We start from the raw sequence: 23940 nt of genomic DNA, 5'->3' as shown, positions 1-23940 counted from the left end.
TTAGATCAGTGAACATAATGCCCAACATTTGTAGTACATATGACATTAAATGGTGGTTGTCTCGGCAGATTTGATCAGTTTCATGTTTGTTTTCTCACATATGCCATTAAGCAATCTTAAATTCACTACACCTGTGGTTCTCTGCTGTAGAGATAGTTTGCAGTATGTCAGTAATTAGATGTGTAATTACTGAACGACATGGTTTGCTCTGTGGAATTACTGAACTTAAACGCTTGCTGTATGTGAGTATAACAACTGAACTGTATGGTTTTCCTGTATGTGTGTTCATCACCAGGATCATTGAGATGAACAACAACAACCCCCCCCTGACCTTCAAGAGGTTCCAGGCCATAGTGGACCGCCTGGAGCTGCCCAAGAGGCCGCTGTCCTCCATCACTCCAGAGCAGATGGACAGCTGCAGGACCAGGATCGCTGAGAACCACGACGAGCACTACAGTGTTCCCTCCCTGGAGGAACTGGGTAGGAGAGACCAGCATTGTCTGAGATGTGTTTTCTTTCTCTATTTGTCTTTTTCTATCTCTTTCTGTGTATGTCTGTCTTACTCTTGTGCTTTGTGTCCTGTTAACCTGACTGCTGTGTCTCGCAGGGTTCAAGACTGAGGGCCTGAGCCCAGCTGTGTGGAGAGGGGGGGGAGTCGGAGGCCCTCGTTAGACTCAAGAAACACTTAGACAGAAAGGTCTGACCCCTCACTGTCCTCACCTGTCTGTCTTACACTCTGTGGTTTGATGTGTTCTTGGCATCTCCTGACGACCATGCGTCATGGAAGACAAAGCATTTGAGCATTTCAGCCAACATTTGATAACTTCCTCCACCAGTCCCAGAACTGGTGATAAAGCATTATATGAGGAGCTGACCATGTTGTGCTTCCTGTTACAGGCCTGGGTGGCAAATTTTGAGCGTCCTCGGATAAGTGGGTGTGCGCTGTTTGCCAGTCCCACTGGCCTCAGCCCCTACTTGCGCTTTGGCTGCCTCTCTTGCAGAGTCTTCTACTACAACCTGAGGGAGCTGTACCTGAAGGTGAGCTGCAGCTAAAACAAAAGCTGTGCCTGCAAGTGATGATGGGTCATATTAGGGTGGACAATTACCATATTATCCTGTTTCTGTTATCTTCCCCTCCACCCTACAGCTCAGGAAACGGTGCAGTCCTCCTCTCTCCCTGTATGGTCAGCTGCTGTGGAGAGAGTTCTTCTACACGGCCGCCACCAATAATCCAAACTTTGACCACATGGAGGGTAACCCCATCTGCGTGCAGATCCCCTGGGACCTCAACCCTGAGGCGCTGGCCAAGTGGGCGGAGGGCCGGACGGGCTTCCCCTGGATTGATGCCATTATGGCCCAGCTGAGGCAGGAGGGCTGGATCCATCACCTGGCCCGGCACGCCGTGGCCTGTTTCCTGACCCGCGGAGACCTCTGGATCAGCTGGGAGAGCGGCATGAGGGTGAGTAGGAAGGGAGTTGAAGAGGGGTGGTATCTGGGTCAGGAGGGGGCAATACCTGTGGATCAGCTGGGGGAGTGATATAAGAATGGGGGGTGGGGGGGTGTTATTGACTGTTCGGTTTTGTTGACTATGGTGTGGTTGTTCATTGTGTGTTTGTGTGCAGGTGTTTGAGGAGCTGCTGCTGGATGCAGACTGGAGCGTGAATGCAGGCAGCTGGATGTGGCTCTCCTGTAGCTCATTCTTCCAGCAGTTCTTCCACTGCTACTGCCCCGTCGGCTTCGGCCGGCGCACTGACCCCAGTGGAGACTTCATCCGGTCCGTATGAGACACCACGTATTTACCAGGCACAGTGCCAAAGTAACCACATCTCTGCCACCAGACATGGTGAACAATAATAATCTCAACTACAATCCCAGCACCGAGGGCCAAGGTGCTAAAGCAGACCCTATGGAAGCAGGTACAAGCAGTGTAGGTAGAGGTCAGAAAGAAGTATCCATGGGGAGAGAGGAACTGGGGCTGAGGCCTCAGTGAGGCTGAGTACTCAAGTGCTAACTGAGTGAATCACAAAGGCTGTTTTGAAGCTTTCAGATGGAAGCAGGTCACAAGGAGCAGTTAAAGTAGGACTGATATAAAAGCACAATTGACTGGGTCCATAGTAGCTTTCAATCCAACAATGGAGCCAAAAACGAATATTTAATATGATGTTATGTAATATACAGTGCCCTCCAAAAGTATTGGAACAGTGAGGCCAATTCCTTTATTTTTGCTGTAGACTGAAAACATTTGGGCTTGACATCAAACGATGAATGTGAAACCAGAGATCAACGTTTCAGCTTTTATTTCCAGGTATTTACATCAGGATCTGATGCACAAATTAGAAAATATCACCTTTTTGTTCGAACCCACCCATTTGTCACGTGAGCAAAAGTATTGGAACATGTGACTGACAGGTGTGTTTTGTTGCCCAGGTGTGTCCTATTACATACATTATTCAATCAATAAATACCACTGAATGTCTACACTCAGGTTCAGATTGGGTAAGATAGGTTTTGTCTATGCAGACTGTATTCAGAGGTGAAAACAACATGAAAACCATAGCGCTGTCTTTGGGTGAAAAACAAGCAATTGTGAGTCTTAGAGAAGATGGAAAATCAATCAGAGCCATTGCAGAAACATTGGCCATAGCCAGTACAACCATTTGGAATGTCCTGAAGAAGAAGAAAACTACTGGTGTACTAAGTAACAGACGTCGAACAGGTAGACCAAGGAAAACATCAGCAGTTGATGACAGAAACATTGTGAGAGCTGTAAAGAAAGACCCTAAAACAACTGTTAGTGAGATCAGCAACAACCTCCAGATGGCAGGAGTGAAGGTATCACTATCTACTGTTCGCAGAAGACTTCATGAACAAAAGTACAAGGGCTACACCAGAAGATGCAAACCACTCATTAGCAAGAAGAATAGGAAGGCCAGGCTGGAATTTGCCAAAAAGTACAGAGATGAACCTCAAAAATTCTGGGACAAAGTTTTATGGACTGATGAGACAAAGATTAACTTTTACCAAAGTGATGGAAAGGCTAAAGTTTGGAGAAAGAAAGGAACTGCTCATGATCCCAAACACACAAGCTCATCTGTGAAACACGGTGGAGGTAATGTCATGGCTTGGGCTTGCATGGCTTCTTCTGGGACGGGCTCATTAATCTTCATTGAGGATGTAACACATGATGGCAGCAGCAAAATGAACTCGGAAGTCTACAGAAACATTTTGTCTGCCAATTTAAGGAAAGATGCAACCAAACTGATTGGCAGAGCCTTCATCATGCAGCAAGATAACGACCCAAAACACACTGCCAAAACAACAAAGGAGTTCATCAGGGGCAAGAAATGGAAGGTATTAGACTGGCCAAGTCAATCTCCAGACTTAAACCCTATAGAGCATGCATTTTACCTGCTTAAGAGGAGACTGAAGGGAGGAACCCCACAAAACAAACAACAACTGAAAGAGGCTGCAGTGAAAGCCTGGGAAAGCATCAAAAAGGAAGAATGCAAAAGTTTGGTGACGTCAATGGGTCACAGACTTGCTGCAGTTATTGAAAGCAAAGGATTTGCAACTAAATATTAAGTCTTATTCACTTAAATATGTTTTAAGTATATCTGTTCCAATACTTTTGATCACATGACAAATGGGTGGATTCAAACAAAATGTGATATTTTCTTAGTTGTGCATCAGATCCTGATGTAAATACCTGGAAATAAAAGCTGAAACGTTGATCTCTGGTCTCACGTTCATTATTTGATGTCAAGCCCAAATGTTTTCAGTCTACAGCAAAAATAAAGGAATTCGCCTCACTGTTCCAATACTTTTGGAGGGCACTGTATATATTACATTATACTTTATACACTACATATTATACACTCCACAGAACATTACATACTACTTCCCTGTCCGCCTTGGACAAAGGAAAGCGTCCTAGAGAAATTACCCCACACCACACACCCTACAAGGAAAAAAAACCTGTCTGTCAACCGCCCACCTGACTGTGACCTCTAAGTGTGTGTTGTCACTGGTCCAGGCGCTACATCCCCAAACTGAAGGACTACCCCAACCGCTACATTTACGAGCCCTGGAACGCCCCTGAGTCTGTGCAGAAGGCAGCGGGGTGCGTGGTGGGGGTGGACTACCCCATGCCTATGGTGAACCATGCCGAGGGCAGCCGGCTCAACATAGAGAGGATGAAGCAGGTCTACCAGCAGCTGTCCCACTACAGAGGACTCAGTAAGTCCCACACACACCAGGAGTTATCCAATCACAGAAGACTCAGTAAGACACACCCACAAACAAGCAACTCTTCAGCTAAAGAGGACTCTACCTAACACACACACCTGTCTCTGTCAGGTGGAGCCTCTTCAGTGGGCTGGTCTTTGTATTTGTCAAACACAAATGTGTATGGTAATTTTCTCAGAAACACAAAATGTTTTGGATGTTAGATTACTGGTGGTAGTTGGCCTGTTACCAAGATTTTCGGGATATTAGATGATTGGCTTTGGTCTGTTATCAAGGTTGACAGAATCATCCCACCCTCCCATAAACTGTTTGAGAGGGGTCGACCTGTACTCTTCTGGGCTACAGTGCGTGCTCTGAATTAGGGCTGGGCGGTATGGCCTAAAATGTATAATTTTGAAGCAAAGACGGTAACAGTATATTCATTATTTTTTAGATTTTTTTATGTTGGGTCTATTCCTTTCAATAGAAAGCAATCTGCACCGCTGTGGCTAATCTATCGCACATCTATGCAATTTGGATAGGTTACGGCAGGTGTGTCGCATAAGTTGAATTTTAACTCACAATTCTAACGCCAGGGACACATTGGCTGCGAAGCGCCTGGACGCGCCGAGAAGTGCCGCGATTGGCTACGACTGAGCAAAAGCTCTTCACACCAGACGCGCATTTCTCCGCGCCGGTCACCAAGACTGTCAGCTACTCTGAGCTTTCCTTTTTCACTGACATGGTACATAGTGATGGGAAGTTTGGATCATTTTACGGACTCGGTTCTTTGAATCTCGTTCAGTAAAATTAACTAATCTTTTTCGAGTCATTCGTTCATTTCAAGGGGGATTATCATTTTTTGCCAATTCCCTGGCCTAAATACGTCCACTGCAAACATTTATCATATTCTCATGTAGGCCTGCATGTAGACCAGAAAATACTATTTTAAAAGAAATTCCTGGATCGAAATAATGCATCATCACAGTTTGGATGACTCAAAATGGTCATTTCACACTAGCATTTAATTATCGCGGCAAACAATTACACTGCACTTAACTGTAAGTAAAGTACAAAAAAGTCAAAATAACAAAACCTGTAATTATTACTTGTGAACGAATTTCATTCACATCTTACTAAACCTAGTCACGCGAAAGTGAACAAGGTAAACAAATCCTTTCTGTTTCCTCTTCTGAGCCTATACAGGTCACGTGAAAAATTATCCAAAAACCCGTACTCAAAGACCGAGGCAAAATCATATGGCAAAATGAACGAATCATTTCTGTTTCCTCTAGCTAGCAGTACTGAGCAGGGGCGTAGCTACGTGGTGGCCAGGGGGGGCCACAGCCACCATTGGTCAGAGAATGGCCCCCCTGCCGGCCCCCCCAACCTCACAATTATTATTTTTTTAAACCCTCCTGAACAGAAACATTTTAAGGCTGAAACAAATGAATTTATATTTTTTTATACTTTATAAAGTCGTCTTAAATTATCATTTGTCACTTACGCTGCAAGCCTCATATTCGCAACATGTTGGGCCACGCCCCCATCAACAGCGCAAGAGGCAAACCAACGTACTTGCATTCTGACAGCGCTTCAATGGAGACAAGCAGCTAACCACTGGATACCGTTAGAAAACTGCTGCTCTGAGTGATGCAGTGTGTGAGTTAAATTGTTTTAGTTTTTAACAATCAAGTGCCACCCTAAATAAAAGACTGGCCAGAGCTGGCCCCCCACCCAAACATAATGTCCTGGCTACGCCCCTGGTACTGAGCCTATGCAGGTCACGTGAAAAACGATCTTAAGACTCGTACCCGGTAGATGAACGAATCATTCACCTCGAGTCCCAACCGTTTCTTCGGATCAATGGGCCTCATTCTCGAACGCAGTTAAGAAGAATTTAAGAAGGAATTTCTTCTGAATTGGATTTAGGAAAATATTTTGCATTCATGAAAGTTTTCTCATCTGGGATTTGTTCTGAACTTCAGAAGACTTTCCGAACTCGAAATAGCAGTCGCAAATCGGCCAGAGTTGTCTCAAATGCGATTCCTTAAAAAACCACAAGGATCAAAGGAATCGCATTTAAGAAAACTCTCTGTGTTTGAAGTGTTAATAAAGTTATGAGAAATCGTTGGTGATTGGGTTCAACTCTACAGACTATGGAAAGCCGTTTTATCATTTAAGCAATGAATTCTTAATATCCAAAATTTGAATTCTTGATATCAAGAATTGAATTTTGGATATCAAGAATTCGAATTTTGGATATCAAGAATTCATTGGTTAAATGATGAAACGGCTTGTCATACTTACTAAAAAAGCTTAGAGTTGTATTTTTGATATCAAGAATTCGAATTTTGGATATCAAGAATTCATTGGTTAAATGATAAAACGGCTTGCCATAACAGACATCCTCGGATTTAAATAATTATAATAATGAACCTTGCTTAGTGTGCACACTGTTAGATCCAGTGGAGAACAATTCCACTGCTCATCTTACTGGTATGATGTTGCACACCTGTGCACTAGTTGCTTTTCGCTTGGACATAACTTGCGTTCCTGTTGCTTTCCTAATTGTGTCGATTCTGATTGCCACGTCACTGCTGTTGCATGCCCTTATAAGGAGCTGTCGGGGCGTGTATGTATGCAAATTCAGGAGCACGAAGACGCGCTTTCAACTTAAGCAATCTCTTCCCGGGGAGCACAGCTCAGAAAACTTCTGCTGCGTAGGAACACATTTTCAAGCGTTCATGAATTTGGCGGATGTGTTTTTCTTACGTTGTTTTTCCGAAGCCCGTAAGAAACATTTAAGAAGAAACCTTTCGAGAATGAGGCCCAATGTTTCGTTCTTCTGACAACTGAGTCTTCGGATCAATGATTCGTTCATCTACCGGGTACGAGCAGGCGTGACGTGCACTACACGCTGAGATATATTTTATTGCCCCCCCCCCCCAAACAAATACACACTCAACTTCCCAAGCACGCTGTTGGTGCTCTTTCCTATCTCAGTGGCCTGACAAACTTTGACAGTAGGCTAGGTCAACTTTTCGAAAATGGCCTCAAAAAGACAACAGGAGTTCAGTCAAGACAATCACGTATTAGATTTGAGCATTTATTGTTACATGACATGGACATGTAGATTTACTTTGGCGGAGTGGATGATCTAAGGGAAGCACTCCCTGCCTCCTCGATGCAACACATACATACATGACATATGAGGCAGGGAGCAATAGAGATATAATCCCCCTGTTGGATAGATACACAGACAGCATGGGGGAGAAGGGGACGGTGGAGGGTGGCAGCAGCACTGATCATACAACGACCGGGGTGAGTGTGTGCATATCCGCGCGTCTTTTAAAGACGCCTTATCGGACGTGGCCAAATGGATATGCGCTGCTACATGGGTGTGGTAGTGGGAGGAGTAAGGAAGGTGGAGTAAGACACCTTACGTCCCCGATCACTGACTGACGCGCGCTGCCCGATTGCCCTGCCAGAACTAGCTGCGCTTATTCATGGACAGAAAAAAGAAAGAGAAAGAAACTGCGAGAGGTTGCCCGTGCATCACTTTCAGGTAAGTCCATGTTTAATCATTGTTATATACGAGAAATGTGCTGCTAATTTAATGGTTAGCCTATGTATACACCTCGAACTAGCTGACGTTATTGCTAATGTTAGCACACTCAAATATGTTAGGTGCAAGCTAAATTGCTAAATATATAAAAAAGCTAAAAAGCTAAATATATACTTCCGGCGCGCCTACGCGATGGCTGCGTCGACAAGAGCTCCGCAAAAACCCAGCTTTTTGTTAGTCTTTTTAGTGTTCGTTACTTGTTTTGTCAATGTTATATTGTCGTTTATTCAGTACGACCGGCAGACACTTCTGGACATTAAGTTGTCACTTGGCAAGGATCATTTTACGAACTTTAATTCCACTTCTCGGAGTGCGAGCTCGGACTGCAGCTGGCCCTTTGCTGTTTCGCCGTTCTGTTTACCCGCTAGACGGAGAAAGAAGAAACGTGGCCGGCGTGCTGGAGTCCTTGTTCGAACTCGGAAACGATGCTTCAAACCTGCTCTTCCAACCATCTTACTAGCTAACGTTCAGTCCATCGACAACAAAATGGATGAACTTAACGCTCGTGTCAAATTCCAACGGGACATCAGGAACTGCTGTGTACTGGCGTTCGTTGAGACCTGGCTGTCTCCGGAGATCTCCGACGCAGCGGTTACCCCGTCGGGATTCACCATATACCGCCAGGACAGAACAGCTGACTCAGGGAAGTGCAGGGGCGGAGGGGTCTGTGTTATGGTTAACTCTCTCTGGGCTACGGATGTAGCGGTATTAGCATCTCACTGCTCTCCGGTCCTTGAGCTGCTAACTGTAAAAATCAGACCCTTCTATCTACCTCGGGAATTCACTGCGGTCGTCATGAGTGCAGTCTACATCCCCCCCCAGGTAGACAAGGCCGCTGCTTTGGATGAACTGTATGGGATTATCAATGGTCTGGAAAATGTGCACCCAGAGGCAGCCTTCATTGTTGTTGGTGATTTCAACAGAGCTAACATGAAGAAAGTCCTGCCCAAATACTATCAGCACATTGACTTCTTCACACGTGGAGACCAGATCCTTGACCATTGTTATACAACATTCAAGGGCAGTTACAAACCCCTCCCCCGCCCTGCCTTTGGGAAGGCTGATCACACCTCCATTCTTCTTCTCCCCGCATATGAACAAAAGCTCAAACAGGTCAGACCGGTTGAGAGGTCAGTTCACCTATGGAGTGACGAGTGTGTGGCGACCCTCCAGGACTGCTTTGACACCACTGACTGGCTGATGTTCAGGGACGCAGCAGATGGGGACATTAACGAATACTCAGACACTGTCTCCAGCTACATCCAGCACTGCATTGATGACGTTGTCCCCAAGAAGGTTGTCCGGTCTTTCCCAAATCAGAAGCCCTGGGTTGATGCCGCGGTCCGGGCCAAGCTGAGAGCCCGTACTGTCGCCTTTAATTCTGGGGACCCTGATGAGTACAGGAAGGCCAGATACGACCTTCTGAAGGCCATCAAAGCAGCGAAAAGGGCCTACAGGACCAAGGTGGAGTCCAGCTACCATGGCTCTGACCCCAGGCGCATGTGGAGTGGACTTAAAGCCATTACAGAATACAAAGGGAGAGGCTACAATGAGACCCAGTCTTCTGTCCTACTGCCAGACGAGCTGAACTCCTTCTACGCTCGCTTTGAGAGGGACAGTGAACCCCCTGCAGTGGAGCTACCTGAAGGCCAAGCCAGTGGTGTGCCTACACTAACTGTAGCTGAGGTGAGGCTATGCTTTAAGAAGATCAACCCTCGCAAGGCACCTGGCCCAGACGGCGTATCAGGTAGGGCCCTTAGGGGCTGCGCTGACCAGCTGGCAGGGGTCTTCAGTGACATCTTCAACCTCTCCCTTAACCTGTCTGTACTCCCCACCTGCTTCAAGAGGACCACCATCATCCCTGTGCCCAAGAACACCAAGGTCACATGTCTGAATGACTATCGCCCAATAGCACTGACCTCTATCATCATGAAGTGCTTCGAGCGGCTAGTCAAATCATTCATCTGCTCCTCGCTGCCCCCCACACTGGACCCTATGCAGTTTGCATACCGGTCCAATAGGTCTACAGACGATGCCATCGCTCTGACCATGCACACCGCTCTCTCCCACCTGGACAAGGGGAATACATATGTGAGGATGCTGTTCATTGACTACAGCTCTGCATTCAACACCATCATCCCCTCCAGACTGGTCTCCAAGCTTGTGGACCTGGGACTAAGCACCTCCCTCTGCAAGTGGATCTTCCACTTCCTGACGGGGAGGCCACAGGTGGTGAGAATCGGTGACCGCACTTCATCTGTACTGATCACCAACACAGGCACCCCCCAGGGCTGTGTGCTCAGCCCTCTCCTGTTCTCCTTGTTCACCCACGACTGTGCGGCTACGCACAGCTCCAACCTCCTCGTTAAGTTTGCTGACGACACAACCATCGTGGGCCTCATCTCTGACAGTGACGAGTCAGCCTACAGAGAGGAGGTTGACACCCTGACATCATGGTGTCAGGACAACAACCTCTCTCTTAACATCAGCAAGACCAAGGAGATGATTGTGGACTTTAGGAGGCGGCAGGAGGAGGAGCATGCACCCCTATTCATCAATGGATCGGAAGTGGAGAAGGTCAGCTGCTTCAAGTTCCTCGGGGTGAACATCAGCAATGACCTCACCTGGTCTGTTCACACGGACAAGGTGGTCAAAACGGCCCGTAAGCGCCTCTTCTTCCTGAGGAGACTGAAGAAGTTTGGTATGGACTCAGTCATCCTTACTAACTTTTACAGATGCACTATAGAAAGCATTCTGACTGGTTGTATCACAGTGTGGTATGGGAGCTGCACAGACCGGGACCGCAAGGCCCTACGAAGTGTGGTCCGTTCTGCTGAGTTCATCATCGGCAGGAAGCTCCCAGCCCTACAGGACACCTACCACACACGTTGCCTTAGGAAAGCCAGCAGGATTCTAAGAGACTGTTCCCACCCATCCTTCAGTCTCTTTACCCCGTTGCCTTCTGGCAGGCGTTACCGCAGCATCCGGTCGCGCACACGCAGACTGGACAACAGTTTCTACCCAAGGGTCATCAGGCTTCTCAATGGACACTGATATGGACATTTTTACTGCACACTAGTCACTTATACACTGTCACTTTCAGCTACTGGTTGCTCTTTCAGTAACATTGCACTACTGTACCTCGCCACCAGGCTCCTGTTTGGTCATTGACAAAGTCACTGATCTGTAAATTTGCACTACTGCACTGTACTCCATTTAGGTTAGATTAGTTTATAGGGTTGTAACAGGTTTTTTTTTTTTTTTTTTTTTTTTTTTTTTGTGTATTAGGGTTAGTATAGCGTACTATTTATTGTTATCTGTAATTTAGGAAGTTTTAGTGTTAGGGTTAGTATAGTCGTTTATTTATTGCTATCTGTATATTTAGGAAGTTCACTTATCTAAGCTCAGCATAGATGTAAATTTGTTCTGTGTACTTTTATGTTATGCCAAGTGCTTGCGTTGTCTTGTCTTAAGAATTTCAGTGCCCAGTCTAACCTTGTGTTGCTCTGTGCACCTGACAAATAAAAGACTTGAACTTGAACTTGAACTTGAAATTAAGATCTATGCATTTTACAAGTAACTGACGCAGCTAGCTGTTACTTTACTTTACATTCTATGATGCTGTTATATTCGATTTATCAAATAGTTTTTAAATGAGTAATAAATGTGGAGAGCTCCTTGGCTGCATGCTTTCAGTTTTATAATTTGGAAAACCAGGCTAAGAAACGTTAGCCTGGCTCTGCCCTCCTACGTACTTCCGCTCAATTTGGATTTTGCTTCTGTGCTAGGTCTGGGAGTTTGGCTTTAAAGTCGTTTTTTTAGAAACACATTTTTTGTAGGTCCAATCAGCGAACAGAGGGAGTGGCTGAGAACGATGACGTTAATGTTGTGCACTAGTTTGATTAGTTCTGTAATGGCGGCGGAGAAAGATGCGAGCGAAGCTATTCTGCGGTTGTAGCAACGCTGCCGAATATCCAACAGCTAAAGCAGGAGCAAGAACATTCCTTGCTCCGTTTTGTTGGTGGCCATGATGTTGTGGCCCTACTCCCCACGGGGTTCGGGAACAGTTTGATTTCCCAGCTACGGCAGCTAGCTCCGTTACAGTAGTGGTGAAGGAGTTGGCTAAGGCGAACGCTAGCAATTGGTTATGGCAGATCTGAATGGCTCTGGGCAGATCAAATAGTGTTAAACTTCAACAGAGGACCCGCCTTCAAGGAAGTTAACGCTTGTCAATGGAGCGATCCCAGACCCTCTGTACAAATGAAATGTATGAGGGTCTGGTTAGGACCAGGCTAAAGAAACGTAAGGGTGGGGATGAAAAATTAAGAAACAAAAATAAATAGCAAAGTGCAGCGACGTACTTGGTAAAACAAAATGGCCATGACTACTCCTCCATAGACCTTTGTTGGGTCCATCTTGGGTGTGTTGCATTGCCCCACATTTCAACCACATATCTTTTTCTTGAGGACTAACTCGGTGTTGCGCTAGCACAAGGGAAGATAAAGTGGTGAGTGGGGCTGGATCATCCACTACCTGTATTGGTCCCATCACTGCCCCCGTCCCCGCTGCTTCTTGCCTGGCTGTCATGTCCCTGGGTTGGACCTGTCCTTTTCGTTCTGTCTTTTGTCTGTCGGTTCCTTTAATTCAATTACAGGCTCCTGCATTCCTGTCCACACGCTCCGTGTTAACGACGCACATCTGCGGATCATTTACCAATCACCATCTGTACCGCAGCCCTGCCTTTTATTTTCTCCGACTGGATTTTGTTCTTGTAAAATAAATCTTTAATTTTCCTCCTGGGTCTGAGTCCTGCATTTGGGTCTACCTGCTAGCCAGCCATCGTGACAGATTGAACTGGCCATGACAGACCCAGCAGACTCAGAGCAGCTCCGCCAAGCCGTTTCATACCAGGGTGCCGCCTTGGGCCGACACGAAGAGGCACTCCAAACCTTGTCAGACCAGATGGCACAACTCGTCGCCGCTTTCAATGGCCCCCGGACGGAGTTGTCCTCCCCGACCCTACCGGTACCATCCCCTGTACCAGAGCCTGTCAACCCGCCTCCACCTCGACTACAACGGGAACCCCAAGTTGCCCCCACAGAGAGGTATGCTGGAGAACCACACCGCTGCCGGGACTTTCTCATGCAGTGCTCCCTGGTGTTGGCCAGCAGCCGTCGTCTTATCCCTCAGATAGATCACGCATTGCCTACGTCATCGGGGTCCTTTCAGGGAAGGCCTTGTCCTGGGCCACCGCAGTGTGGCGTTCAGGGGGATCGCGGTCTTCCTCTTACGACGCCTTCACCGAGGACCTCATGAAGGTGTTTCATCATCCTGATGGCGGTCCCGATCCTGGAAGGCGGCTCGCCTCTCTCCGTCAGGGTCCCCGCAGTGTGGCTGACTATGCCATCGAGTTCGTACGCTTGCGGCTGAGAGCGACTGGGACGCCGCTGCACTGCGGGCTACGTTCTACCGTGGTCTGGCGGACAACATGAAGGACGAGTTGGCTTCCCGGGATGAACCTCAGAGTCTGGACCGACTCCTCGAGCTTTCCATCAGAATCGATAATCGAGTACGAGAGAGACGAAGAGAGAGGTCCTTCCGTCCGTTACCCCGACCGTTGTCTCCTGCAAGGAGTCCTCCAGTGTCGCCCCGCTCTCTGGAGTCCTCCCGAGGTAGATCCTCTTTTGAGTCCAAACCCATGCAAATCGGCCGCACTGGGTTTTCTCCAGAAGAGAGAGAGCGCAGGCGAGTGGAGGGCGCATGTTTCTACTGCGGTCAATCCGGCCATACCATCGCTAACTGCACCACGCGGTCGGGAAACGACCGTGCCCGTCGGTGAAAGGGGAGATACTGACGGGCCGGACCGCTGCTCCCTCTGTTCCGCGCTCCACCCTAGAAGCTGTAGTACGGTGCCAAGCAACATCTATACCTCTCCAGGCTCTCATTGACTCAGGCACTGATGGGAGCTTCATAGACCGGGAGGTCGCCAAACAACTCGGAGTGGAGCTCAAACCTGTGATCCCACCGGTGGTCGTTAGAGGGCTGAGCGGTCGTCGGATTGCATTCATCGAACATCAAACCACTTCTCTCAGTGTCCTTCTTGCCGGAAATCATCATGAACATCTTCGCTTGTTTGTCCTGGAGAGTCCCCAGTTCCCTCTCATCCTTAGATACCCATGGCTACAACGACACAACCCCCACATTAACTGGACCTTGGGCGAAGTGACCTCCTGGGATTCCCGCTGCTTTTCCAGTTGCCTGGGCTCCAACGCCAGACTCCTCCGCGCCCCTTGGTTCCGATCCACCCGACTTGTCCACGGTACTCGAGGACTACCATGACTTGACCCAGGTTTTTAACAAGAAGAGCGTGCTGTCTCTACCACCACATCGTCCTTACGACCTTTCCATAGATCTGCTTCCTGGTGCGCCTCTCCCCAGCGGGCGTCTCTATAACCTGTCACGACCGGAGACCGCTGCCATGGAGGAGTACATTAAGGACTCGATAGCAGCTGGTTTTATCCGACCCTCCTCTTCACCGTTAGGGGCAGGATTCTTCTTCGTGGGCAAGAAGGACGGAGGCCTGCGTCCGTGTATAGATTACCGGGGCTTGAACGCCATCTCAACCCGCAACAAGTATCCTTTGCCACTCCTCAGCTCTGCTTTCGTTCCCTTCCACGGAGCCACTATTTTCACTAAGTTAGACCTGCGCAACGCTCACCATCTGGTGCGCATCCGGTAGGGGGATGAATGGAAGACGGCCTTTAACACACCCCTGGGCCATTTTGAGTATTTAGTGGTTCCGTTTGGACTCACCAATGCACCCTCAGTCTTCCAAGCCCTGGTGACTGACGTCCTCCGAGACATGCTAAACCGCTTCGTCTTCGTATACCTTGACGACATCCTCATCTTTTCTCACTCCCTTCCGGAACACATCCAACATGTTCGGTTGGTCCTGGAACGCCTGCTTCGGAACCGGTTATTTGTCAAGTCGGAGAAATGCCACTTCCACGCCTCTACTGTCTCGTTCCTGGGTCACGTTATTTCCGAGGGGGGAGTGGAGATGGATCCAGCCAAAGTGGCCGCGGTGAAGGAGTGGCCAGTTCCAGAGACCCTAAAACAACTCCAACATTTCGTGGCTACAGTCAGGTGGCTGCTCCGCTCACCATGCTCACCTCCACCGCCTCTCCATTCAAATGGACATCGGAGACGGACACCGCCTTCAACACTCTCAAGACCCGGTTCATCTCAGCCCTGTTACTCACTCAGCCTGACCCATCCCTACAGTTTGTGGTGGAGGTAGATGCGTCCAACACCGGAGTTGGAGCTGTCTTCTCGCAGAGGTCTACCCAGGACCAGAAGCTCCATCCCTGTGCCTACTTTTCCCGCAAGCTAACCCCTGCTGAATGGAACTATGATGTTGGTAACAAGGAGCTACTGGCAGTTAAGCAGGCGTTTGAGGAATGGCGTCACTGGCTGGAAGGTTCAGAACAACCGTTTGTGGTCTGGACGGACCACAAAAACTTGTCATACATCCAGACAGCTAAATGCCGCAACTCCCGTCAGGCGCTGTTTTTCGGTAGGTTTAATTTCCACCTGACCTACCGACCAGGCTCCCGGAACACCAAGCCCGACGCTCTTTCTCGGATACACGCTCCTGATCAAGACGACTCACCACCAGAAACCTTGCCCCCAACCTGTCTGTTGGCCGCCGTCACCTGGGAGGTGAAGTCCCTCATCACTCGAGCCCAACAACAGCAACCCGACCCCAGACCCGGTCCACAGAGCCTCCGGTTTGTCCCCGACACAGTCCGTACTGAGGTGCTACAATGGGCTCACTCCACCAGACTCACATGCCATCCCGGAATCACACGCACCATAGCGTTTTTACAGCAACACTTCTGGTGGCCTACCATGGCGAAGGACGCGCCCGCTTTTTGTCTACCGGCTCTACCTGTGCTCGCAGCAAGACCTCCACACACCCGCCATCGGGTCTCCTGCGCCCCCTACCGGTTCCTGGCCGCCCTTGGTCCCACATCGCTATGGATTTCGTCACCGGTCTCCCTCCCTCTGACAACAACACCACAGTCCTCACCATAATTGACAGTTTCTCCAAGGCAGCTCATTTCATTGCCTTTCCCAAGCTCCCGTCAGCCAGCGAGACAGCAGATCTCTTGGTTGCCCACGTGTCCCGCCTGCATGGGATCCCGATGGACATCGTATCTAATCGTGGTCCACAGGGGGCAACAGTCAGCCTGTCCTCGGGGTACCACCCCCAGACCAACGGCCAGACAGAACGGGTCAACCAGGAGATGGAGGCGGCTCTCCGCAGTGTGTGCTCCTCCAAACCCACGTCCTGGAGCTCTTACCTGCCCTGGGTGGAGTACGCACACAACTCTCTAATCAGCACGTCCTCCGGGTTGTCACCATTTCACTGCTCCCTGGGCTACCAGCCACCTCTGTTTCCGCACCAAGAGGAGGAGATATCTGTTCCCTCGGTCCAGGTCCATGTCCGCCGCTGCCAGCGAGTGTGGAGGAAAGCCCGTTCCGCCCTGCTGCGCACCTCAGCCACCACCAAACGCCGAGCAGACCGACGATGGGTCCCCGCCCCGGCTTACACCCACAGACAACGGGTTTGGCTCCTGGCTAAGGACCTTCCCCTCAAGGTGGCCTCGCGCAAACTGGCTCCCCGCTACGTGGGTCCCTTCGAGGTCGTATCGGTGATCAACCCAGTGGCGGTCCGCCTGAAGCTGTCTGCCTCACTGAAAGTCCACCCAGTGTTCCACACCTCCCTCTTAAAGCCTGTGTCATCCAGCCCGCTGTGCCCTCCCGATTCCAGCTCCACCACCTCCCAGGCTGATTGACGGTCACCCAGTGGTACACGGTGAACCGCCTGCTGGACGTGCGCCGCCGTGGACGCGGTTTCCAATACCTTGTGGACTGGGAGGGTTATGGTCCAGAGGAGCGGTGCTGGGTGCCCCGTTCCCGTATATTCGACCCCTCTCTCATCCGGGACTTCCATCGCATCCACTCGGGCTGCTCCGGCCTGGAGGCGCCCGTTAGGGGGGGGGGGGGGGGTACTGTCATGTCCCTGGGTTGGACTTGTCCTTTTCGTTCTGTCTTTTGACTGTCGGTTCCTTTAATTCAATTACAGGCTCCTGCATTCCTGTCCACACGCTCCGTGTTAACAACGCACATCTGCGGATCATTTACCAATCACCATCTGTATAACAACCCCGGTTTTCCATCCACTCTTCGCCAGTTCAACGTCGTCATTATCGTCCACGTCAGTCGGCCGTCTGAATTACCTTAGTCAGTCTCAAATCTTATTCTGTTTATAACCAGTTATTTCCCTGCCTTTTTCTAGACCCGGTTCATACCCCTGCTGCTCCAGGCTCGTCCCGTTGTTCCAGCATTCCCCCCAGATTCTCCGCTACTGCAGCCCTGCCTTTTGTTTTCGTAAAATAAATCTTTAATTTACCTCCTGGGTCTGAGTCCTGCATTTGGGTCTACCTGCTAGCCAGCCATCGTGACACTGGCTGCCTCATCTGCCATGTTGTTACTTCTGGCGATGAGTGTGTCTGTCTTTTGGTGGGCCGGGCATTTAATAATGACCAATGCAGTTGGAACGTGCATGGCATCCAACAGTTGTGAAATGGACTGTCCATGGCTGATCACGGTGCCATCGGCTCTGCGGAAGCCTCTCTGCTTCCATATATATGTTACCATACACATGATAGATGCCGTATGCATATGCAGAGTCAGTGTAAACATTAAGTCTCTTGCCCTTTGCCAACTGACATGCTGCTGTAAGTGCCTTTATTTCAGCCAATTGGGCAGAACATGGTTGGTCAACCTTTACAGATTGGATGATCTCAAATGTGGTGTCATCTTTGAGCTGTACAACACTGTAACCAGCGTGGTTACCCACAGCATCTCTATAGCAAGTACATCAGTTACATGAACACAGGTGTGTGGTAGTTGCCAAGTTCACCGTGCCACACCCTTGAATGGTTAGTTCTGGTGCAGACAGTATGATCTCGTAATCAGGTCTTCCGGCTTGTGTTAAGACAAAATGTGGGTTTGTGATGTTGGAGGCTCGAAAGTGGTTCTTAGTGGTGTATGAATTAACAGGCTTGGAGTCAGGAGATTGATTACAAAGGCTTTCGTCTTTATTGCGTAGGCTCTTGGGAACACACGCAGAACTTCTCTAGCCAGAGAAGTCCGACATGTATTCAATAGGAAAGAACTTTTATACAGTCCTACCTACGTCATACAAATATCTTTGGCAATTATCAGACAACACATGGTTTGTTCAAGATAAACAGATGTCCACCCTCATTTGTCATTCTTATGCAACCAGTGGCTCTAAAGAGAAGGCACCATGCTATCAGGTCATCCTGACCTGACTTCCTACTGGAAAGAACATTCTAACGGGAGGGGAGAGTGACTCACCCAGCTCGTTCTTACCCCATAACTGAATATGGGACAAAACAAGTCTCCTCTTTAGCCTAATTCCTTACATGGGGCTGTTTCTTCTCCTCAACTGACCCCTGTCCTGCTTCTTTCTGCACATACCACCTCTTTACACACTAGACACGAAAAAAACCCCCAACAGTGAGTAAGGCGTATAGTCGATGGGATGTGTAGAAAGTTACTGGGTGTCCCATCGTCAGTGATGATGCTTGTTTGAAAACAAAAGCAGCCGCTGCCAGTCCCTGATAGCAGGATGGCAGTCCTGCCTCTATCTAGTTATGTACTGTAACAGGATAAGGTTGTTTCCCCATGGGCGTGTCCTGTAACAATACAGCAGTAGCATATCCAGATCGTTAAATTATGATGACATATAGATTAAATGGTTTTGAGTAATCGGGATTGCCAAGGGCGGAGGCGGATTGCATGTCACTTTTGAGAGCCGAAAAAGCTCCCTCCGCCTCTTCGGTCCACTGCAGCAGTGTTTCCCAACCTTTTTTCAGTCATGGCACCCTTAGAAAAGTTTCAAAATGTTGTGCCCCCCCCCTCCCCCCAAACACATTTTAAATAAAAGGACTTCACTCTGCATATTCCGAATGTTCCTGATTGAGGAATGTTTTTAACTCATCCTTCAGTTTGTAGAGTCGTACCAAAACCTTGCCGCGTGATAGCCATTGAATGGCCGTATGTAGTAACAACCTCGGATGTTCCGCTCACATTTCCTCACATAAAATCGAAAATAGACTGCTCTTCAGTGGGCGTGCTTTGATGGAATTAATTAATCTAATGCTCTGTCCAGTACATCAGAGTTCCTTCGGGAGAGTCTTTGCTACCAGTTCCTCCCTATGTAAAAACACATGCTGTGTTTAATGTAATGCAAGTTAGGGAGTGTCACAGTTCATGCAAGCGCGCTTGGCGTGCGAGCTGTATGTAAAATAAACATGAGTGATGAACATGAGTGTCTGGATGTACTGAAACATAAAAATGCAGAGCACAGGTCAACAACTGTTTATATTTTGTGCCTGGCGGAATGTTGGAAAGTAATATGTGTACATTAGAACAATCACCTTTGGAAAGTCTCCAGTGGAGTTAATAGCCCGCAGACCATGTACCAATTGATAATCATTAGAATGTGGCTTCTTTATTGGAAAGATGGGTGTATTACAGGAGCTTTTTGTTTCTATTGGTACTTCTGTTTGGTGACCTCAGGATCGGGTCGCTGCTTTTTGCTGATTATGTGGTCCTGTTGGCTTCATCGGGCCGGGACCTTCAGCTCTAACTGGAACGGTTCGCAACCGAATGCGAAGCGGCTGGGATGCGAATCAGCACCTCCAAATCTGAGGCCATGGTTATCGACTGGAAAAGAGTGGAGTGCAATATCCGGGTCTGGGAGGAGATCTTGACCCAAGCGGAGGAGTTCAAGTATCTCGGGGTCTTATTCACGAGTGAGGGAAGAATGGAGCGCAAGATCGACAGGCGGATCGGTGCGGCATCCACAGTGATGCGGGCTCTGCATCGGTCCGTCGTGGTGAAGAAGGAGCTGAGTAGAAAGGCGAAGCTCTTTATTAACCAGTCGATCTACGTTCCTACCCTCACCTATGGTCACAAACTATGGGTAGTGACCGAAATAACGAGATTGCGAATACAAGCGGCCGAAATGAGCTTTCTCCACAGGGTGTCCGGGCTCTCCCTTAGAGATAGGGTGAGAAGCTCGGTCATCCGGGAGGGGCTCAGAGTTGAACCGCCGCTCCTCCGCGTCGAGAGGAGCCAGCTGTAGTGGCTCGGGTATCTGATCAGGATGTCTCCTGGACGCCTCCCTAGTGAGGTGTATGCCCCGGGAAAGCCCCAGGACACGCTAGAGGGACTATGTCTCTCAGCTGGCCTGGGAACGCCTCGGGGTCCCCCAGGAAGAGCTGGTGGAAGTAGCCGGGGAGAGGGAAGTCTGGGCCTCCCTGCTTAGGTTGCTGCCCCCGGGACCCAACCCCAGGATAAGCGGCAGATGACGACGACTTTTTGTCGTCTGGGTGGCGTAAAAAAAAAAAGTACCTTCACTGGAGCCATCACCTGGCTGTCCAAAGCCTTACCACCGTTTTTCCCGTGAATAATCCCCGTATAAATGTGTTTTCCTGATAAAGTCTTGTATGGGAAAGTTTCACCAAAGATCCAACTAAAAATACTGTAATATGTAATGTGTGTAAGGCGAAACTTGTTTACCATGGTAGCACAACGTGCATGCATGAACATTTAAAACGAAAGCATCCCCGCACGAGAGGAGATGGAAACGGCAAGAGGTGAGTGTGCTCAAGCTGGATGGCTAGTTAGCTACACCAGATGATAACAACGAATGACGCAGTATTTCATGGATACTAACAACGTAGCAACATGTCCACAGACAGCAGTTAGACAGTTCAGTGTATACGACCATTGTTATGAGACAAACAAAAAGCCAGTCCTGAAATGATACTGTTACTCACAGTTTTTCATCGAACAGAACCCTGTTGTCTTACAAGAGCTATGTTTACATTCTTCCTTTTTTTTGTCTGTAATACAACTGACTTATTTTTGTTTATTTATCTTTTAAATACTTTAAAGCAACATGATTGACACATTGCTTAGGACACAATTGGACAAAAAGAGATGTAATAGCCTGTTCAGTTGGCTCAAAGTGCAATACAAATGTTTTTTCAAAAGCTGAAGTAATTTCTTGGCTTTATGTATTAGTTACAATAAGTATAACTCAATGTTTTAACAAATTGCAAAAGCTGAATAATCGTTCAAAGCATTCTGATTAAGCAATGAAAGAATTGATGATTAGTCGACTAATCGATCTAATAATCGTTAGATTAGTCGATTATCAAAATAATCATTTGTTGCAGCCCTATTTTATAATCCTTGCTTATCCTACTGGGAACAACGGTAATACTGAGTGATGTAAGGCTGTCCCCACTTGGTCGACTAGTCGATTTTCTGGTCGATATGCTCTTGGTCGACTAAGATTGTTTTAGTCGAGCTGCCATATGGCAGTGTGAGATCTGATTCCCGCTTGTGTCATCATTGCTGAATTAACGAAATGTTCAACATAAATTCTAGATTATATTATTTGAGACAAATAAACCAACTCAAAAAATATATAATTTAAAAGAAAAGGTGTTACTGTTTTCCCTTTCATTAATCTGCGCTTTGTTTTTTTGTTTTGGTATTTTGCACACGGCACGAGCACAATTGGCTGCAGAACTACAAACTCTGCCATAGCCTACTTTGTCGGTGTTATTAGTCAAAATGGCAAAGACATCTGTGGTATGGCGGCATTTCATTAAAGTACATTTACAAAGTACCGGGTGACTCAAACATTTTTTAATGCAAACTCTGCCAACAACGGTTTATTTTTCATAGTTCGACGTCGAAAATGATGTAGCCTACCACCTGAAAAACGTAAGTTGGTCTAGCCCTACTTCACTAATGCTAATGCACTGGGTTGAAAAAGGAATATGCCTATTATAAGAATCACATCCAATTCGAATGACATTATCTTCTCCGGCCAAGACAAAATCTTTCTCTGTTGCAACGTTCCCCACTCAGCTTCTACGTAAGTTCGAATGCTGCAAGTTTTCAGGCAGTGATACGCGCGCTCTGATGATTTGCATGTTAAACAAACAATTTTTTATTTGGAGTACATTGTAAGAGATACTAAATACCATCGGCATTCGGTTACAACAGGACTGGTGATACGAGTCTTATTATTAGTAGGCTATTAGCTGCTGAATCTGCAATGTCCAGCAGCCATTGAGTCAGATCGCAAAAATGTTAGTAGTTTTTTTTTTTTTAAGCGTTTCAAAGTTCGATTAGTCGATTTTCAGACGTTTTAGTCGAGTTTTGGTCGACCAAAGAAAATCTAGAGTGATGGATGTGCGGCTGGCCTGTCCCGTACTGCTATAGTCTGCCCTACGGGCACTTTTAAACGGAAGTCACCAGAATAGAGGTTACTGCTGTCTGTTCCAAACTCTGGACTAGACTGTAGAGTCAAACTAATGATATAATGCTTGTTGCCAAGACACGGCAGGGAAAAAACTTATTTTGGGGCTGTATCAATGATTTGGTGATCTGCCAAGCTTTGAGTTTTTCAGCTGAGCGTCTTGTCAGTTCTCAATTTATACAAATGTGTGTGTGTTTGTTTCAATCAATGGCAGAATAGGTGTGGGTGGGATTTAATCACTATTATCTAGTATGTCAATTCGTTAGAGTGACACACCGACTTCAACTGGATCTTCTCGGGTCTTTGATGTGTTTAAGAATAATCTTTTTGCTTTAGTTTATAAACAATACTTTGCTCAAATCCTTGTCCTGTTCCTCTGACTTCGGATTTGAGAGTTGACAGATGCTAAGGAAGAATTCGAGTGGCACTGTGTAGATCTGAATAGTCAAGGGATATGGTTTTAATAGAATTTATTAGACTATACAATTACATAAACAAAGCTTTGTTGATCAGTCTCAACGAAGGAGGTGCCATCCACACAGGTCGTTCGCAGGAGTGATGGCCAACCGTCACACATGCACTGCCTTATATAAACTTAAGATCAAATGGCATTCTATAAGGTCAATCAATCAATGTAGCAAACTCTGTGATTGGCTAACTCAACTTAGTGACAGTTTGAAACAATACATCTCCGGTGTGTCCCAAAGTTCTTTGATGTCACAGCTCTCTCCAGAGCAGTAGATAATAAAGCCACAGGGGTTGACCAGTCAAATGGTCAACTGTCCTTTGTGTGACCATCTTCAAACAATACTTTTAATTAACACAAACAATGAAACAGGACACAGTCCTTCTAGCCAAAGTTCAGAGCAACTGTCTCATTGACCCCTTACAGTAACCAGAGGACAGAAGGCCATATAAGATGCTTCACCCATCCCCCAGGGCAAGCTGCCCACAGAGCCATCAGCACCTCACATTCCTTTGAACTCAACTTAATTATCTTCCCTTCCTGTCTCTTACCAATGAACATAGAAGATTATAGATTTCATACACATACATCTATGCATATGACCAAAATTTCTATTACATTTCCATTCTTTTTTTTTAACAACACCATAACTCAAACAGTGCATTGAGAAAAATAAAAATCAACATCAAAATAAGTATTCAATGCAACTCAGTAAAAAACATCCATACCGAATACAAACATACACAAAGCAAATGTATTCCCATCAATCTAAACATACCCTTATATTTAGAACATAAGAAGCAAACACATTAATATCTTCTTCTGTAAATCTGATTTCATACTATCATTCACATTAACCTCTTCTTCCATCTTCAGTTGGCTATAGGCAATCTTCTTTCAGGCAGTGTAGTCTAGTCGAACCAATTGCAAACGACGATCAAATTGCTCACAGCAACTTTCAAAGAACTGCACTATGCGCACAGACTCTGAGTTTTCCTTGGTACTACGCAGGACGCGCATCCTCTCCTTCAGTCTCCAGGCAAGGCGCACGCTCACAATGGTTAGCGTGTATCCACGTTGCTCTCCCCTCGATCCTAACCGCCGAATTAGTCGTCAGGAGAATCTGGTATGGCACCAGGACTTGCGTTTCAGGTCCTTCACCACGATCCAGTCCCCTGG

The 23940-nt window shown here is 47.4% G+C and overlaps 1 protein-coding gene across 1 annotated transcript in view; it reads left to right on the top strand.

The window, feature by feature from the left end:
* Positions 1 to 23940, top strand: part of cry2 (cryptochrome circadian regulator 2) — an 89839-nt gene that overhangs the window by 45344 nt on the left and 20555 nt on the right. Inside the window, 7 exon segments of the mRNA XM_047033837.1 lie at positions 296 to 480; positions 608 to 642; positions 644 to 697; positions 898 to 1038; positions 1148 to 1459; positions 1623 to 1774; positions 4034 to 4236. Of these exon segments, the coding sequence (XP_046889793.1) occupies positions 296 to 480; positions 608 to 642; positions 644 to 697; positions 898 to 1038; positions 1148 to 1459; positions 1623 to 1774; positions 4034 to 4236 (1082 nt within the window).

Source organism: Hypomesus transpacificus, chromosome 14 (genome assembly GCF_021917145.1).
Source record: "Hypomesus transpacificus isolate Combined female chromosome 14, fHypTra1, whole genome shotgun sequence".
NCBI classification, from domain to species: domain Eukaryota; kingdom Metazoa; phylum Chordata; class Actinopteri; order Osmeriformes; family Osmeridae; genus Hypomesus; species Hypomesus transpacificus.
This window is presented reverse-complemented; position numbering and strand designations above follow the sequence as displayed.